Raw genomic sequence first — 19968 nt, forward strand, 5'->3', positions numbered from 1 at the left:
AAGAGAACATCGAAGTCCTTTCCCTTTGTTAGTGTATTATGTTTTATCTGGGACATAGTGTTGGAATAATAATTACTCTATTATTTTAGAGTAATAGACAAGTTGGCACAGGAGAATGAGAATTTCAGAAAATGTAAAGAGTTCTGTGGTACAAACGACAATTGCTAATTTAGCATTAATTTCTAATTTCAGAGCTTTTTAGTTTTGGGATGTGTACAAGGGGAAGGTTTATTTATCCATGCTTTTCCTCTAGAATATGGATTTTGAGTAAGCTAAACATAATTATTTCAATAGTGAATATTTGCCAAATAGCACAAAAATAAAAACATTAAAATATTTTCTGTAGTTTTACATTTCTTGCTTATGTGCTTTTTCTCTTTAGCAGGAAATCAAGCCACAAAGCCATTATAACCATGGATATGGTGAACCTCTTGGGCGAAAAACTCATATTGATGACTATAGCACATGGGACATAGTCAAAGCTACACAGTAAGGTTTTGTTGTTATTTTCTTTCTTGACATTTGTTTTAAGTAAAGTATGAATATGAATTATGTATTCTATTGCCTTGGGGAAAATGTCAGTATCTCAGTTAAATTGTTGTAATTCCCATCAGCTGTTTGCATTTGATACTTGCAATTTTGTGGAAGTTTATTATTGTACTTTAAGAATATTCAACGTGAACAATAAAAAGCATTTCCAACTATAAGCTGAAATATACCCTGTAGCCTATAAACTGAAGTACACCCTTCTTTTTTCAAGTGATTTTTGGATAGTCTTTAAAATTAGCAGCAAGCAACCAACTAAAACAATGTTATTGAAATTGAAATATTTTCTTTATGCAATTAAAACCAGTATTTCTACCTCTTCCTAATTGGTTAAAAATCAAAGCTCCATTTTCATATGGATTATTGGCTTGGCCTAATTTTTTATTATGACTTTAGTTTCATTCACATAGCTTCTTTCTAATAGTTAAATCAACTTTATACTTGGAAAGTACTTCTAAATAAAAACCTCAGTTCCCAGGACCCACATGGCAGCTCATAACTGTTGCCCCAGGTTCTAGGGGGATCCAAAGCCCTCCCCAAAGCCCTCCAAAGTCACAGTGCACACATGGTATACATACACACATGCAGATAAACACTGGTAAAATGAATCTTTTAAAAGGTAAATTTTGATTCATACTGGTGAGGATCAACTTCTGTGTTTGTTTCCTTTATCAGATGGGAGCCTCCTGGAGCTGCTCATGGACGCTCCCTCGTCCATGACTTACTTCCTACCCCAATACACAAAGTTTTATTTGTCTTCAGGAATATTAGATAATTTATAAATTGAGAATTCTAGAGTTCATATAAAACAGTTTTTTTCACGTTTAGTCCTATAATGTCTTATGCATTCCCTATTACTTATTTTCTTGTAATTTAATATTCTTTAGCTTCTGTTTAGATTTAAAATCTGCATACTTTTATGCACTTTTTTGATAGAAAGAAATTGACTTGTATTTTTTTTGGATATCTTTTTGTTTTGTACCTCATGAAATTTTACATTGTTACAAATGAAATATTTTAAACTTGTAACAAAAGGGTTAGTAAAAGCTGTTGACATACTGATATTTTCAAATGTATGTTGGAAAATAGTTTTAATTTCTAAGTATGAAAATGAAGCATTAAGCCAACCAAGTGTGATGTCACTTGAGAACTGAAGTAAGAGGTTTCTGTGTGTTTAAGGCCAACCTGGGCTATCCTGTCTCCTAAAAAGCTTTCAATGTTTTTCGTTTTTAAGATTTTATTTATTTATCATGTATACAACTTTCTGCTTCCATGTGTGTAACCAGGCACACATGGAAGTGTGTGCCTTCACTTCCACACCAGAAGAGGGCACCAGATCTCATTTTGGATGGTTGTGAGCCACCATGTTGTTGCTGGGAATTGAATTCAGGACCTCTGGAAGAACAACCGGTGCTCTTAACCTCTGAGCCATCTCTCCAGCCCCTCAACGTTTTAAGTAGTGGTAGCATTACTTGTTCTCTTTTCTAGATACGGAATATATGAACGCTGCCGAGAATTGGTGGAAGCAGGTTATGATGTACGACAACCAGACAAAGAAAATGTTACACTTCTTCATTGGGCTGCCATCAACAACAGAATAGATTTAGTCAAGTATGTGCTTTCTGTGCTTTTCATTAATAAGCTTCTGGTTTCTCCATTACTATAAAATTATTGAAAGTAATTATCATAAGAACTAATGATTTCTAAAATCCATAGCTTTCATGGTTGTATTCTGCATACCTTAAAAAACAACAGCTTATGTTTAATATATATTGAAAGTTTACGTGAGTCAAGTCATGTAGAGTACTTTTCTACATATATTCTCTTTGGCCATAATTGTTGAAATAACTCCACTTGAGATGTAGCAATTTTGAGTGAGAATACTGAAGTAGAAAGCATAAATATGCTACACAATATCATCACAGCTAATAAAGATTAGAATTCGACTTGATGTTAGGTGACTTCACTTGGCTCCTACATTCTGAGTATGGATTCTCCATGGGAAAAGCAGCAAAGGAAAGATGTGTTAAAACGCTGATGGGTGATACTCTTACCTAATTCACACCAGGGCTGTGTGATAAATGGTTTCCATTCTTTATCGTAAATCTGTTTGTTTACTATTGACAAGAAAGAGGTAAGCAAGAGCTGAGTGATAGGAGTCCATTGGTAATCTTAGAATGTAAGATGTTTTAGGTGAGGACATGAGTCCAAAACAACCTTCGTGGAAATGGAAAGGTAAACGTAGCACAGAGAGTGAAGAGCAGACAGGTATTAAAGCCACGGGAAGAACTAGCCAAAGATTACACAGTGACAGTCATGAAAGTATTAATGTCCCTGAGGGGCAGCTTCCTGTACAGCATGCTCTGTTTGCTCCTTCTTCCCTCCTTCAGGTTCCTGAAATTCCTCAGTCTTCAGTGTACACTCTCATATCTAATTCTGGTTTGTTAGGAAGTACTTCATTTCATCTCTATGAAAGAAACTTTCACATGGAATAGAAACCTAGGTTGGTAGGTTTTCTGTGTCTTGTTTTGCCCATCCCAAAGGTCATTATACTGTTTTCTGGCTTTTGTCAGAAATCCATCTAGGCATGGCACTTTTCAAGTTTTTGTTGTTTGGTTTTTCTTAGGATTTTCTGTTTCTCGTTTCTGCAGTTTGACGTGATGTGTCCACAAAGTATGAATTTCTTTTTATCTCAATGAGAATTCAAATAATTTTGATTTCATAATATTTTTATCAGTTTTGGAAGAAAAGCTTTTAGCACAGTATCTTAACAATAGAGTTATTTCAACCCCTGTGACACAACCAACAAAAGGAGCTTCTTGTGCCTGGTGTTGTGGTTTTTCTTAGATGGTCTATGGCTCTTTGGGGTATGCATTGGGAGAATTTCATTTCTACTATATATGTATACAAAGACTTATGTATTATGTAATTTTTGGTAAATATATGATTGCTTAAAACCTTTTCAGATATCCTTATCCTTCTGTATTTATCTCCCTTCTTCTTTCTTCCTAATTTTTCCTTGTACCTGGCTATTCCCTTCTCTGTTGCTTCTCTGAGACAGTGGGTGTGGCTTATGCATATATGAGACCTCAAAACCCACCTCCATAGTGACACACTTCCTCCAACAAGGCCATCTCTATTCCAACAAAGCCATGCCTCCCAATAGTGCCTCTCCCTTTGTGCATTTTCCTTCAGACTACCACAGGCCCCAATTATTGTTTAGGGCTTCCTTTTGTAGGGTTCAAAAGAAGGAGGAATTTGGTTGTCAAGGAACATACAATATGCGGTTCTCTGTTCTAATTATCATGCTCACATTCTGTAAGCTTTTGCTTCCAGCCTGTGTCCCTTCCACTGATACATCTGGTTTTAATTGTTTATATCTAGTTATCAGGTATAAGATGGTGAGCAGGGGGTTCTCCCCAAAAGTTCAGTTTGCTTTATTGTGTGTAAACTCAAAACTCATTTACTGTGGATCACTAGCAGTAAGCACTGCTGACACAAGCTGTCCTTACTGGTTATATACACCTTTCTTGGCTCTTGGATGTACAGCTACTCAGTTCCAAAGTTTTCTGTGCTGCTCAGATACTTGTGATTGTCTGATCACCTTTTTTCTATGATTATTTGGCATTTTTTATAGCTTTAAAAATCATTTCCTTTCTGTCTAGAACAAAAATAGTGATGTGTTTAATATGAAATCCTTCTAAACATGTCTTTTAAACTTAAAAAACTGTTTAAAGGTACAAAATAGGTTGATAACTCAAGTAGAAAACATTTTATTTTCCACATAATTTTCTAAAGTTGAAGATGAAAACTATCTAAATTATTACAAATTTTATTTTACAGATACTATATTTCGAAAGGTGCTATTGTGGATCAACTTGGAGGAGACCTGAATTCAACTCCATTGCACTGGGCCACAAGGTTTACATTTACTTCTGTTTCACCCTGCCCCTTTGGCTTCTTTATCTTTTGTTTTTAATGATATGCCTATACTTTATTTAGTTAATTATTGATTGCTGCCCAGTGTTGTCTTCATTGGAATCAGAGTTACAGTTTTCCTGGGGGAAAAATGCAAGTCCAGTTGTAAGGGTTGATTGCATTTTGGATTAGTAAATGTAATACTTTGAAAGTGTGTGTGTTTATAATTAAACTGGTTAGTTCTTGGGACTTTTAGGGTCATATTGGAATGGAACTAACATAGTAATTATAATATTTAAGGAAGTTAAGATTGTTTTCATTAAGTTGTCAAGGCTGTTGTTCCATTAAGACTTTCAAGAACCATAAACTCCCATGTCTTGTTTTAAAGCAACTCCATAAAATACATGATTTAACTTCCCACCATTACCTTCCTCAAGTATACCCTTTTCCAGAAGACTGTCTTTGAAATGACTTTATGTCTAAATGTTTGTTTTTCTATTTTTTAGACAAGGCCATTTATCCATGGTTGTACAACTAATGAAATACGGTGCAGATCCCTCATTAATTGATGGGGAAGGATGCAGCTGTATCCATTTGGCTGCTCAGTTTGGACATACCTCAATTGTTGCTTATCTTATAGCAAAAGGACAGGTAAAAAAAATTGTCTTAATAGTGCATTGGTGTTTTAATTAGATGTTCTTCATGACTTAAATGCCTGATATTCTTAGCATTATATTTGTAATACCTGGGAATACTTAGGTACTATTTTCTGTTGAATGAAGAGAATAAATAAATGTAGTTATTTTGATACCGAATTTTTAGTGTACTTAAAAGTAAATATAGTTGGGGCTGGAGAGATGGCTCAGAGTTAAGAGCACTGACTGCTCTTCCAGAGGTCCTGGGTTCAATTCTCAGCAACCATGTGGTGGCTCACAGCCATCTATAATGAGATCTGGTGCCCTCTGTGGCAGGATGTTGTATACATAATAAGTAAATCTTTAAAAAAAAAAAAACAAAAAGAACACAAAGCAAATAAGTCACAAATTAGATAATTCTGTTAAGTTGGTTTTTAATTTATTAGTATGATAGAAATAAGTAGTGAAAAGCAAGTGAAAATTTATAATCTATTTTTACTTTAACTATTTCCCTTAAATATTGTCAGAATCTATTGCTGTGATAAAACACCAAGACTAAAAGCAACTTTGAGAGGAAAGGCTTTGTTTTACTTACACTTCCCATTAGAGTTCATGATTAAAGGGAGTCAGGGCAGGAGCTTATGGAAACCCTGCGGAGGGCAGACTGTTTACTGGCTTACTCTTCATGGTGTGCTCAGCCTGCTTTCTTACAGCACCCAGTACTATGAGACTACCAGATGTGCACTGCCCACAGTGAACTGGGCCTTCCCATGCAGTCATTGATCAAAAAAATGCACCACAGGTTTGCCCACAGACCAGTCTGATGGGAACAGATAGCATGTTAACATTATCACAATATAAAACACATTCCAAACTTCCAAAGTCTCATAGTCTGTATCTATGTGTGTGTGTGTGTGTGTGTGTGTGTGTGTGTGTGTATGTATGTATATATATATATATATATTTGAAAAGTTGTGTCTCGCCTGGCAGTGGTGGTGCATGCCTTTAATCCCAGCACTCGGGAGGCAGAGGCAGAGGATCTCTGTGAGTTCGAGGCCAGCCTGGTCTTCAAAGAGAGTTCCAGGACAGCCTCCAAAACCTACAGCGAAAACCCTGTCTCAAAAAACCAAAAAAAAAAGTTGTCTCTCTCTAAAATATCCACAGTCTCTCTAAAGTATTCAAGGTCTCATAACTTGTGGGCTCCTGTAAAATAAAAAAATAACAAGTTAAATACTTTCTGACTCCAGGAAGGAAGAAGCAGGGTGTAGTCCCAGCCTGAACAAAGCAAAATTAAGTCTAACAGTCAGTGTTGGACATCTGGGATTCACTCACAACCTTCTAGGCAAATTCAAAGGACTTTGTACAGCCATCATGTCTAAAATGCTATAATCTCTGATGCAGCTGGCCTGTGCTTTGTCATTAGCCTCTTCTGGCCTCTCTTCAGGGAGTCCTGTTCTGCCCCATAGTGCCAAGCCTGTTCTTAGCTGGGACACATGCTGGGACAGCTAGCCCTTTGCCCTTCTTCGTACATTGTCCAGACTCCACAGTTCCACTCTTCAACAGGGAAGTAGACTTCTGGAGCACAGACAGGAGCTGTTCCGCTGACCTCACCTACAAAACAGCGTTTCTTTCTGTCAGCTAAAGCTGGGCATTCCAGCTTGTGTTGAGTGTGGAGGATGTCAGCTCAGCACAAGGATGTGGATACTATAGGGACCATCTTTGGAAACTGTCATAGGAGATTATCCTTATCCTAGTTTCTTTCTTATACCCTCTTAGATGGGAAAGAACAAATGATATGATTTTTTTTTTTTTTTTGAGTGTTCATTGTCTTTTTGTTAATGCAATTGATTTGGACGCTTGGCTCATTTCATTTATTCTTTTAAAATCTGGAGAAATAGGTAGGTTATAACAATATTGAGGGAATAAAGTTAGGGAGGTAGCTCAGTGTTGGAGTTCCAGCTGTGCAGCCGTGTACTCAGGTGGGCTGTGATGAGGTAATCCCCCTGCTGCAGTAGGTGGCTCTTGAGACTCTCTAGCCAGGCTGACCCTGTCTCAGAAAATCGACTGGGTAGCTGTAAAGGGAGATATAACTATTACTTGCTTCTGGCCTCTCCTCCAGCATCTATGGACAAGTGTGCCTGTACACATATACATATCCAGCACAGAGAGAGACACACACTGATGCACACAAAATCAAATGGGGCTGGTGTGTGTTGGCACATGCCTCCCACTGCTTGGGAGGCTGAGAGGGAGGAGCACCACTACAAGTTTGAGCCCAGCAGGGCTGCATGGTTAATGCCAGGCCAGCCTGGACTACAGGATGAGACACTATCACAAAATAAAGCAACTTAATAGGAAGAAATGCCTGAAGGATCAATAAACATAACCTCTACTAGCATGTTTTATATAAAAGATAAAATACTATGATCTAAGTTTCTATTTATTTATTTATTTATTTATTTATTTATTTATTTTTGGTTTTTCGGGACAGGGTTTCTGTGTGTAGCCCTGGCTGTCTGAAACTCACTCTGTACACCAGGCTGACCCCGAACTCCCAGAGATCCACCTGCCTCTGCGTCCTAAGTGCTGGGACTAAAGGCATGTACCACCACTGTCACGATGATCTAAATTTTTAAAGTAATTTTTCTCCATAAAAACAGCAATACATACTTAAAATATTTAGACAAAATACTGTGTGACTTAATGGGTATAGTATTTATTTACAAATGCCTAAATATTGTCAAGGAAATTAAGATATAAAACTATGGTATATCTTTACCTTCTGAAAAATGAAAACTTTAAAACAGTATCACATGGAAAGTTTCATCTTGTGAATTATCTAAATTATTAATTATTCTAAATTAAGATTGTGTAATAATAGTGTTTGAGGACTGTAAAATAGCTAAGATCTTTAAGTGTAAAGCATTAAAGCATAAACTGAAAGCATAATTTCTAAATCAGACTAATTAGTGGCAGCACTTTATTTTAAAGTTAAGAGAGAAACTTTCATAAAGCATTCTTGATTGAGTAGTAATGTTATAGACTGTATAATGTACAAATTAGATGTTTCCAACTGATTTTGGCTAGGATCTTAAAATTCTGCTGTCTGACTTTATTATCAGGATGTAGATATGATGGATCAGAATGGAATGACGCCTTTAATGTGGGCTGCTTATAGAACACATAGGTATGTAATCATTATGGACTACTCAGATCACTTCAGTATGACACAACGTGAGACAAGTGATTAGAAAGACCAGCACATGTTACACTTGGAACTGTTTAAAGCTTTGGTAGCAGTGACTAGTGCAGAACAGACATTACTCTGGGCCTGTTTTGGTGTCTATACTTTGGCTCAGTATATAAGTCTCGTAATTGTGAAGTGGAAGAACAGTTTTCCTTTTTAAAGTAATTAACTTTTCATGCTATTGTATTGTAAAGTTTTACATATTCATTTTTAAGTTGTCTGTAATCATTTTTGTATCAGCCCAAATTGAAGTATTTTTTTTATTCTTTAAAGTGTAGGTGTTAATAACATGAATTCTTAGATTAAAAGTAGGAAAGTTAGGACCAAGTATTCTGTCTCTTGGCACCATATTACTTTATATAGGGTTGTGCATACATGATAGGTCTTGTTAAAACATTATTTAATTACCGATTGTAATATTATTGAGGCTAGAATAGATGTGTTCTAAGATGGAATGAGAATGCAGCCACAATCAGTGTAGTCTCTGTAATGATTTCGATAATTGAAATTAGGGTTGTTGTTGTTTGTTTGTTTGTTTTTTTCCTTTTCAGTGTGGATCCAACTAGATTGCTTTTAACATTCAATGTTTCAGTTAACCTTGGTGACAAGTATCACAAAAACACTGCTCTGCACTGGGCAGTTCTAGCAGGGAACACCACAGTCATTAGTCTTCTTCTGGAAGCTGGAGGGAATGTGGATGCCCAGAATGTCAAGGTAAATATTTCCTGCTGTTGAAGGAAAAAGAAGACAATAATATACATGAGTCTCTACATAAAACATGCTGTTTTGTTGTTTGCTTTTTTTTTTTTAAAGTCTGAACATTAGAAGAAACTTACTAGCCTTTGCTTCTGCAAAATAATTTGTTTTCAAAACTTAGGTTGTTTACTTTCATCTTACGATATTTAAATAGTTTTTAGTTTGGGGTGTTTTTTTTTATTAGGGAATTGTAGTGGATTTTAGAAATTACATGCTTCTAACTTCTATAAATGAAGGATAGTAGCTTTCTGGTTTCTTAAGAATATAACTACATGTAAGTTTATAGTTACAAAACACATTATCCCATCAGCCAAATGGCACAGCTGGTAAAATCACTTGTTTGTAAAAGGCTGACAACCTAAGATGAATGACTCCCAGAACCCATCCATGTAAAGATGTGGAAGGAGAGCACCAACTCCCTAAAGGTATCCTCTGGCCTACTTGCATGCCATGGCACAAGTATCCATGTGTGTATCATACCTTCACACATATAATAATAACAGCAGTAATGAGGATACATCGTTCATAAAAATTGTAGTCATTCTTTGATTTGGTCATTTTAGAAACTTCTTTAAAGAATAAGACTTTTAAATTTGATAAAACCCTTTATGATGCTTATAGAGTAGTGACTTAATCCAGGATAAGTATACAGAATTAATCTAAGCCAAGTATAATTTAACATGTACACTTTGAGGTTTTAGAATTTGTAGACATCATAAATTGTCTACAAACATGAGACACTGCTGAGGAACTGGCAAGATGACTCAGTGGGCAAAGGCACTGACTGCCAAGTCTGATGACCTGAGTTTTTCCTTCAGGGCATGGTGGAAGGAGACAACTTTCAAGTTGTCTGACCTCCACAGGTGTGCTGTGGCATATGTTTGTGCACGGGCAAACACAATATAAATAAGTGTCAAAAATTGGTTCTGTTGGTACTCTCAGGTTTTGGTTATCATTTGCATTCTTAAGGACTTATGATCCACTGTGTCCTTTAGCAGTAATCAGAGTAATTACAAGTATTGACAGGAATCACTGTCTTTGGACAAATGTTTTTAAGGATTAGTTGTAATTTGTAGTATTTTCTGAGCCATGCTTTATAAATGCTTAGAGAATATATGCTAATTAAATGTGAAGGGAGTTTAAGCTAATACTAATCTGCAATAGCCAATCATGAAGTAGGTACCTCTTGCTGGATCAAGGCATCTCTTTATGTTCTAGTGGAAACTCTTCCTTTACTGGGTTACTTTAAGAAGAGAAGGTTAGACTATTAAAAATGGCTTGGACTGTTCTGTTTTTTAACTTTTATTTCATAGCTTAGTGAATTTTTAGAAACTAGTCTAATTACAAATTTTGAGTTTAGTTTAAATATTATAAACTATAAATTTGATAAAAACATATGTTTTCTTTCTACTTTTTAAAGTTCTAAGTCTTGTTTCTGCCCAGGATGATCAGAATGGTCCACTAAACTAAACACAAGAAAGGGAAAGTTGGCACACCAGAATGACTGACATGTGATGGACCCTTAGCAAAGCTATTGGCTAAAGAACGAAGATCTTCATAGTCTTCAATTTTGCCTAAGCTGATATTTGTGACAGCCAGTGTACTCTTCTGCTACTTCAGAAATGATAAAGAAATATTTGCCTTTGCAAAAATTAACTTTAAGGGGATGCTCTGAAAGTTCTTAACACTGGCTTTAATGAACCATGCTGAGCCCAGGCCAAAAAAATAAGAAAGATTCCCAAGTAAATCTGCCCAATGTTCCCTTAGGGAAGTTAACTGAGATTCTTTCACTTTTACCATCTGTGTTCTTTCCATCTCACTCTCTTTGACTTCCAGATGCCCAGTCTTGAGGTTCATGTACTAAAAATATATTTCAAGATACTGTTTACATCACTGTAAAAAAATAGAACCAATTTTTGTACAGCAAGTAATTTCAGTTTGGTTTTTCCTAATTGCTATATTAATGTAATGGAACTCCAGTATGGCAAATAATTCTGAAAGCAAGATGGCTATACTGTTCTATAATTCTGAAAACAGTATATAAAACCTTTGGACAATTCAGTCATTATCTTTAAGTATTTGTAACATGTTTGAAAAATTTTAACATCTTTTAAAATAATTAATGAAAAGTTGTGATCCGCACTAACCATTGCATAAACCCTTAACATTGGTAAGATAGAAAAGTCCATAGTGAATTTCAACAGAAAGATAATGATAAGAGGGTTTTTTTTTTTTTTTCTGGAGTGTGCTCTTGGTTCAGGCATATTACTTATATGATTCCAAGATTAGAATACCTTGTAGAGTCTACAATGCCAAGTGATTGAGCTTACTAATATGCCTGTAGACATTTTATTTAGATTCATGCCTTTTTAATAACTATTTTATCTGACACAGATTCATGGTTGACTATTGATTAAAAAGAAAAAAATCCTCACACCCATATTAGAGACTGAATCTAGAACTTCATGCTTGCTAGGCAAGCATTCTACCCCTGAGTAACATTCTCTAGCCTAAAAATGTGATTTCAAGTATAATGCTCTTGTAATACCTTCTATAGTAACATAGCTAAAGGAAATTAAGTCTAAAGAAATAATTCATTTGCTCACCCAACATTTATAGTTTTGGGAGGAAAATATCTGTCCATTTTGCTAAGAAAGATTTTTGTTCCTATATGTTCTTTTCATATAATTAAAAGGAGAAAATAAGAATGAAATGTTCTTTCTGTTGGGATCTAGCATTCTCTGTATACTTGAAGGGCAGTCACCACTTCTAATAGAAACCATTCTTGCATTCATTCAGTAACTATTCATTCAATAGTAGGTTGTCTCAATGTTCAAGACAGATTAAGGTCTGTGTTGTCTCAGAACATACATTTCTGTTAAAGAAATAAAATTATAAATAAATGAATAATAGATGCAACTGAATAGCAGGGTTAGAAGGTGATAGTGATATGGGGATTCCTATGAGATGCTATTTTCTTTAAAGGTTATGATGAGAAAGATAAATTGTGCAGAGATAAATGGTAAACAGATTTTACATGTAAAGAAATACAAGTACTACAACGCCTAGGAGGGTACGATGCTGAGTTTTAGGTGTGTTAACTGAGGCTGGCTTAGAACAACAGTGAGCAAGAAGCGCCTTGAGAGGCAGTTGCCAGACCACATAGACGCTCTAAGTCCTGGGATACAGGAGGGATTGTGTAGACTGCTATAGGATGCACTGTTTTAGATACTGTTTTGGTTGAAGAAGCCATTGAATCATTAAGACAGTAGAAAGATGGAAGATCAGTTAGGCTGCTGTTTTGCTGTTCTTCTTTTAAGGATCATGTGAGCTTAGCCAAAGAAGTAGAGATGGAGATGTACTGGAAGGATGAGATGCTATCTCTAATATCTTAGAGTAGGAATGACATAGTGGATTGGTTTGAGAATGAAAGAAGACAACATCGGTGGTGCAGCTTTTGTTTCCGTTACCTTGTCTTTTCACACAGTTGAGGTTGTGGATACTGAGGGAAAGCACCATTTTGGCTGAGGATGATAGGATTGCATGCTGTTTTGATAATATTTAGCATGAAGTGCTGCCTTTCCACTGTGCACCATTCAAAGCTAATTATTTAGGTTACTGGAAATTTTGAAAAGGAAAAATTCATTTTAAAAACTCCAATATAATTCTTTGTCCTTAATTTTGACAACAGCTATTTATTTCAGTTTTCATTTTTAATACTAGGAAAGGTCATCTTACTAAAAAAGAATTATAGGGGCTGGAGAGATGGCTCGGTAGCTAGGAACACTTGTGTTGCTCTTGCAGAGGACTGGGTTCATTTCCCAGCACCCACATGGTGGTTCACAGCCATCTGCAACTCCAATTTCAGGGGATCTGACACCTTCTTCATGTATGCATAGGCAAGCAAAACACTAATACACAGAATAAAATAAATATGTCTTTAAAAATGTAAAATAAAAATGAATTCAAAGGTAAGGATGTAGCTACAAGTCTAGATTTGATTTTAAAAACTATAAAAAGTTATATTCTCCAGACAAGATAAAACAAACATTTTCTGGGCTATAATCATTTAACTATTTGTTCCTTTCCTAAAGTAGTTGCTTTAAAAGTAAGGTTAAGTTTCTTTTAAATCTGTCTAGGTTAACTAGATATTGCTCCTGTAAATTACTTGTTTGATAAATTAGATTCCTTTAATATATAAGACATTTCTTCCATCAAAATAAGACAGCTTATTTTGAGGACTATTTTAATAATAGATAACTTAAAAATATTTTAAAGTTGGCATTTGGAAGCAAAATACCCTAGATGAGATTCACAGAGGGTCTAGGATGACATAGACTCATACACCCCTTAGACTTGTTTAAAATATCATTGGCAGCATTTTGGGTTCGGGGAAGAAGATCATTGACTTTCATTGGATAAGTGTCAAAAGAATTTTACAGCTACAGCCCTAGGTTATGGTTAAATGTTAACCATAGGGTTAGAAAGTCATTTGTGTACTAAGAATAAAGAAACAAATTATGGCTTATGTCATAATTCTTTTTTACTATAGTGGTTTTGTTAATTTTTAAAGGTTTTATCCTGTAGTTATAGTTAGAAAATTTAATTTGGGAAGAAAAATTGACTTGAGTGCTCCCCCAGCATTTGCAATCTTTTCTCTCTAAAACCATCAAAGGATGCAAGTAGACAGAAGGGTCTCTTGTAGTTTCTTGGAAGGAGGTGAGACTCGTTGGAGAATGCAGTTGTTCATTAGCTCTTGAATCCCTGGACCTCAATGGTCTCTAACTAGTGTTTGTCCGTTTTGACAGTGAGATGCAGTCCCACTAAGGCATAACTTCAAGTGATCTTCCACCTTAGCCATGGTTATTCAACCAAAACCTCTGAAGAGTTTCTGTTTACTACCAGTGACACAGTCTATAAATACTCCATGTGGATTCTTGCTGATGCTACTTTTGTTAGTATTATTTACTATTTTGGCTGCAACATGGAGTAATCAAATATAGACTTGATTCTGAAACCTGGTTTTAGTACACCTCATGAACTGTTTGTTTATTTTACCAGCTGAATAAAACAACTATACGAACATGGTCAGATGACTAGTGGAGTTGAAAGGTTTTTAAAGCTCCCTCAATCTTTCTGTCTAGGCAATCCTTAGGTGTCACATGGCCCTCTAGTGGAAGGGGAGCTCAGCTGGACCGAGGCAACTGCAGGATATTCTGGGAGTTGTTACCCAAGGGATTGCTATTATTCAGGTAATATTTATAGTTTGGATTAATTAGCTGCTTCTGAAAACCTAGGTGATGGAATTCTGGAATAAGGAAGGAATATCTAAAATAAATATCCCTATTTGTAGAAGGCTCACCTAGATTAGCCCATTCCTTATTAAATACCATTGGTTTTTTGTATTAAAAATCTGCTTGGGCTTTTGAAATTTTTTATTATTGTTGTTTGTTTGTTTATAATTCTTTGTTGCTGTATGGTAGTGTTACGCTTAATTTTTGTTTTTTTTTTAAGACCGTGTTCCATACTTGATAAGTTACTATCTCTTCCAAATAAAGTGCCTTAGGACTCCCTGCTTATTTTTTTTTTTTATTCCAGCATTTTGAGTAAAATTTCAATTGTTATTTTAAAAAAAATGAGTATCATTCTTCAAATTTTGCCAGTTTTAATTTATCTTTTATTATTTAAAGAATCAGATAAATAGAGGATATTAAATAGACTGAAAATGTAGGTATCTAATTTACAGAAGAAATAGAAAATTTAAATGAACAAAAGCAAAAAGGAACAGCTAGGATTAAGTTGTGTGCTTCCTGTTTCTTGACTTGTTACTGTACCCTGCATTCTTGTCTTAGGATTAAGGGACTTTGTAGCTTCTACTGGAATGAAATGATTTCCTTTCAGTCACTCTGCTGTCCTCTTTAGGAATCTCTCTGTGGGTGGATGAGTTTCTGCCAGTACAATAGTTGAAGTAGAAGCTAGCCTTTCTTTCCTCCCCTAATCTCTTGTTAAGGCTCCCTCCATCACTGAAGGAAAGCAGACTTGTGACAGCTTGGTACAGTGTTAGGATGTTTTACAGCACTCCATATTGTTAGTGAGGTCTATAAGGATATGCCTAACTGATAAGCTCAATGATAGCCTCTGATCCAGCAGGTACTAAATACCTACTTTTTGATTTGCTTTCTAATTTGTCAAAATGCAAGCAAAAATGGAATCTATAGCATAAGATGAAAAAATATATTTTCTGTTGTATTTTGAATGGGAAATGATAACAGGTATGTAATGATTTAGATTTGATTTATCCGATGTCAGAAATCATTGTCAATGAATGTATGTAGTCAATTTATTTTTATGGAATTTCTTTAAAAGTTATTAATGAAAATATTAGTTTTATTTTTAATATGAATATCTTCTACTTACATTACCAGGGTGAATCAGCACTTGATTTGGCAAAGCAAAGAAAAAACGTGTGGATGATCAACCATTTGCAAGAGGCAAGGCAAGCGAAAGGGTACGACAACCCATCTTTCCTTAGAAAGCTGAAGGCTGATAAGGTAACTTGTGGCTAAAAAGCTTTCTTTCCGTCTTCAGTCTGTAGCTTACTTGGTGTAAATTTTCACACACCTTAAGTTTTACATTCCCTGATGTCATTTTTAAAGTTATTATTTCAGCCAAAATAAGATGGGGTATTTAGCTTAGTTTCTTGTCTGTGCTGTATGATACTTTAGGAGGATGCATAGTGGGTTTAAACTTGACTGGTCTTGTAGATAAAAGCATTCCCTGTGCATGTGCATTTGTTAATGTGATAATGAATTGTGAAGCATCTTAATCTTAATGTGAGTTTAAACTGAGTACATGGCTCTAATTAACTGAGACTTTTGTTCTTTGTGATGTATTGTAACTTTCAGAGAAAAAGCTTCTATTCAGCTCTTTCATAGAAAGTCCATTTTCTTCCACAAACCTTCAGTTTTAACATTTATGGCTGTTGGCCCACTTCTAAGCAGCCACATAGTGCAACTCACAGCACCCTGTAATTACAATCCCTCTGGGATCTAGAGGGGTTGCTTCCTACCCCACACTTAAAAACAAAAATAAAAAGTAAATCCTAACATTGAGAGAAAGAGCTTCAGGGGCTGGAGAGTGGTACAGCAAGTAGAGTTCTTGTCTCCCAAGCATGAGGGCTGGAGGTTGGATCCCTAGAATCCACGTTCAAGCTGGGTGGGTGGGTGGGTCACATCCCACAACCCTGTGATCCCAGTGCCCCAGAAGAAGGGGATCCATGGAGTAAGCTGTCTAGTCAGAACAGCAGAAGAGCAGACAGGTCCTGACTCGGTCTGTATATCAGGTCAGAAGCGATAGGGAAGACACCTGATGTCAGCCTCAGGGTCTCCACATGTGCACCCTCACCCATGCACCTGCACACTGCACACACACATGCACACAGGAGAGCTTCATCTTGTCATGCATCTGCACACTGTACACACACACTGTACACACACACACACACAGAGGAGAGCTTTATCTTGTCATGCAGTTTTAACAGTGTGTACTACAGTGACTTCAGTTTAGAAGTTTGGTTTCTTGTTTTTCCTTCAGTAGCTTTAAACATGTTAGGTTTTGTCTTTTTGTTTTTGAGACATGATCTTACTGTGTATCTGTGGACAGCCTGGAACTTATACAGACCAGGTTTTCTTTGAACTCACAGAGATCTGCCTGTCTCTGTTCTGGGATTAAAGGTATATATAATCTAGCACTTGGGAGGCTGAGGCAGGAGGATCAAGAGTTCCAGGCCATTGTGGGCTACATGGCAAAATGCTATCTCAAGTATGCACATATACAGAGATACAAAAAAAGTCTAAAGACAAGTCTGATGATACAGAAAGACTGAATTGCTCAAATGTTGCTGGTGAGATTGTAAAATAACACAGTCCTTCAGAAACTGACTGACTGTACCCATTTCCTTTTCTTTCTTAAGCCTAAATAAATTTTTAAACACACTGTAACCTGTTTAGTTTTTTTTCCCCATATACCTGTCTTTATAATGTGTCTTTAGCCTTTTCTGACCACGTGAACCAAAACAAACTGGTGGCTGGCTCTGCCCTGCTCGTGAAAGCAGAGCTTTATGCCCCATGAGCCTGCCAAGAGTTGCATTCACCTAGAAGCTCTGTCTAACTATAAGCTGCATTCAAGCACCTGAGCAGAAACTGGTGCCTGCAGTCTGGCGGGTGTTTTTACTTAGCTTCCAGCTACTCAAGTGCTCGATGTACCGCAGAAGCTCTTAAAGGTGCTGTATCTGCTTTTTTGTTTTGTTTTGATTTTTTTTGGGGGGGGGTTGTTTTCAGGCCCTATGTGAATATACAGGCCCCATATTGGGTGCCAAATTTAATGAGCATCTTTTTGGGCCACTAACCAGCTCCCAAATCATGACATGGAGACTTATTATTCTGAATGCTTGGCCTTATCTTATGCTCATTTCTAGTTAGCTCTTATAACTTAATTTAACCTGTTTCTCAACATCTACGTTTTGCCTTGGAGCTTTTTACCTTTCATTTATTCTATATGTCCTATTCCATTCTGTCTGCTTGGCTGGCCCCGGTCGTTTCCCTCTTTCCCTTGATCTCTCCTCTCATTCACTCTTGAGTGTAGATTCCTCCTCTTATTTATTCTCTCTGCCTTCCAGCTGCTTCTATCCTTCTACTGCCTAGCCATTGGCTGTTCAGTTTAGATTTTTTATTAGATTAGCCAGGTGCCTTAAGCAGGCAAAGCAAAACATCTTTACAGTGTTAAACAAATACAGCATAAACAAATGTAACACATCTTTGCCTAGTTAAACTAATATTCCACAACAACCTATTTATCCTTACATTCTGTGGGTTGGGAAACTCTGCTGATTGGTGATTTTTTGTTTGTGTTATATGTGTGATTCTTTGTGCGTGCATGCGTGCATGCGTGCGTGCGTGCGTGCGTGCGTGTATGTGTATGTGTATACATGCATGTATGTATACATACCATTGCAGACCTGGTACATGTGTAGAGGTCAGAGGACAATTTTTTGGTAATCAGTTTCCTCCTTTCATCGTGGACTTCAGGGATCAGACTCAAGTAGTCAGATTTGTGTGACAGGCACCTTTACCCATTGAACTATGGCATTGGCCTTGACTTTTTTCTTTATTTCATTTTACAGCTTTAATATATTGTTACTATATATCATTTTGAATGCCTTCTCCAAGTTGAGCATCTTCAGTTTTCTATGTATGTGAAAAAGTTGTAAGACCATACATGGTAATTTTGATTGTAGTTGGCAAAGCCTCTATTAAAATGGGGTGTTGAGTTATGGACTATTTTATAACTTGCCATCTTAACCTGTCCTACTGTTTGATGTCTTTTTTGTCTGGCTGTGTAGAACTCACTCCCATAATTTCAACTTCTATTCTCATTTTCTACAATCTTCAAAACTCCTTTTAGAGTGTTAGGTTGTATGTACTACCTGAACACTGTAGGTAAATTTGAATAAATGAATTTTACTTTTGGTTGTATACTTTCATAAAGATAGCTGTGGTTAACATTGAAATCATTTGAAATGTACAAAAACTTTGTAACTTGTTTTTTACAGGAATTTCGACAGAAAGTAATGCTAGGAACTCCATTCCTAGTTATTTGGCTGGTTGGGTTTATAGCAGACTTAAATATTGATTCTTGGCTCATTAAAGGGCTAATGTATGGTGGTGTTTGGGCTACAGTACAGTTTCTTTCCAAGTAAGTATATTGTTTTTAACTTTAAATTTATGAAAGAATATAATTTGTACCCTGATATGTTAAAATTAATGTTTTCTATGTTTAGAATATTGTATTTATTGATAACTTATGAAATTATTTAGGATTTCTAGCATTATTAAAATTATTTAAAAGGTTCTTTAATGACAAAAGTGTAGCAAATGATTTTTGAAGCTAAAGTACATTTCTAGAAATGGTTAAACTATTTCTTTAAACATGAATTTGAGTTTATTGAACTGTAAATGTGTATTATTGACTTTTACGTAATTATTATACTTGCTTTGCTGTAGTATTGCCTTTGTCTAATGGCATTAAAAACAATGAGTTTGGACTTTACTAGCAGAGTGGACTGTTGTCTACACAGTCATGAAGTAGGCTTTAAGCACTGACCATATTCTTACTTATTAAGTCTTTTTGCCCTAAAAATTCCCTGTTCAGCAAACCTGGGAAGGTATCTTTGACTGCCACTCCTGTCTCATTTGCCTTCTTTTAGCATCTCATTTCCACTGGAATTTTAGAGAAGACATTGGAAATAATTCACACAGGAATAAGAATGACTAGTCATCCCTAATGTTGGTTTTCAGAAGGCTGGCTGCAGGTTAATTCATCTCTGTAATATTCTAGGAGCTCTGACAGATCATTACATAGGAAAACATCAAGACTATTTGATCGACATGGATAAAGGGTCCTGTTTGTACTGAGGTTTATCAGTACTTCTTCCTAAGTGTTAAGTCTTACAAACACAGGCCTTGAGATGCCTTGAATCATCCAGTTCATTTTACTTGAGAAGATGTGCCCACCTGAAATGAACTGAGTAGGTTAGGAGAGATGAGCATTGTTGTCCTCATTTGCCACAATCCTAGCGTCCCTGAATAATGTGCTGGATAGTGAAGTTGCTAACTGCTAAAGTGCAATCAGTTGAAATACACTGAAATTCTAAAGTTGCAAAGTAGGTGGGATATTATCTGGTTCTTGGTAGGTTTAAAGAATCTTGCTGAACTCATTGTTACTGTGAAAACAATCTCAGTATTTAAGTATCTTCTGCTTTTGTAATTTTATTTTCTATTCATTTTATAATAAAATATAGCACTTATA

At 36.0% G+C, this 19968-nt stretch overlaps 1 protein-coding gene across 3 annotated transcripts in view; it reads left to right on the plus strand.

The window, feature by feature from the left end:
- The window catches only part of Zdhhc17 (zinc finger DHHC-type palmitoyltransferase 17), a 54725-nt gene that overhangs the window by 19433 nt on the left and 15324 nt on the right, over nucleotides 1-19968 (plus strand). Inside the window, exons 2-9 of one of the 3 annotated variants that reach the window (XM_027392439.2) lie at nucleotides 383-489; nucleotides 2035-2157; nucleotides 4390-4467; nucleotides 4971-5115; nucleotides 8222-8286; nucleotides 8898-9060; nucleotides 15528-15653; nucleotides 18713-18855. In XM_027392439.2, coding sequence (XP_027248240.1) covers nucleotides 383-489; nucleotides 2035-2157; nucleotides 4390-4467; nucleotides 4971-5115; nucleotides 8222-8286; nucleotides 8898-9060; nucleotides 15528-15653; nucleotides 18713-18855 — 950 coding nt within the window. Of the gene's footprint in view, nucleotides 1-382; nucleotides 490-2034; nucleotides 2158-4389; nucleotides 4468-4970; nucleotides 5116-8221; nucleotides 8287-8897; nucleotides 9061-14246; nucleotides 14355-15527; nucleotides 15654-18712; nucleotides 18856-19968 lie in introns of those variants that run through there. The other 2 variants (XM_027392440.2, XM_027392441.1) reach the window with 2 other exon arrangements.

The sequence above is a fragment of the Cricetulus griseus genome (genome assembly GCF_003668045.3).
Source record: "Cricetulus griseus strain 17A/GY chromosome 1 unlocalized genomic scaffold, alternate assembly CriGri-PICRH-1.0 chr1_0, whole genome shotgun sequence".
Taxonomy (NCBI): Eukaryota; Metazoa; Chordata; class Mammalia; order Rodentia; family Cricetidae; genus Cricetulus; species Cricetulus griseus.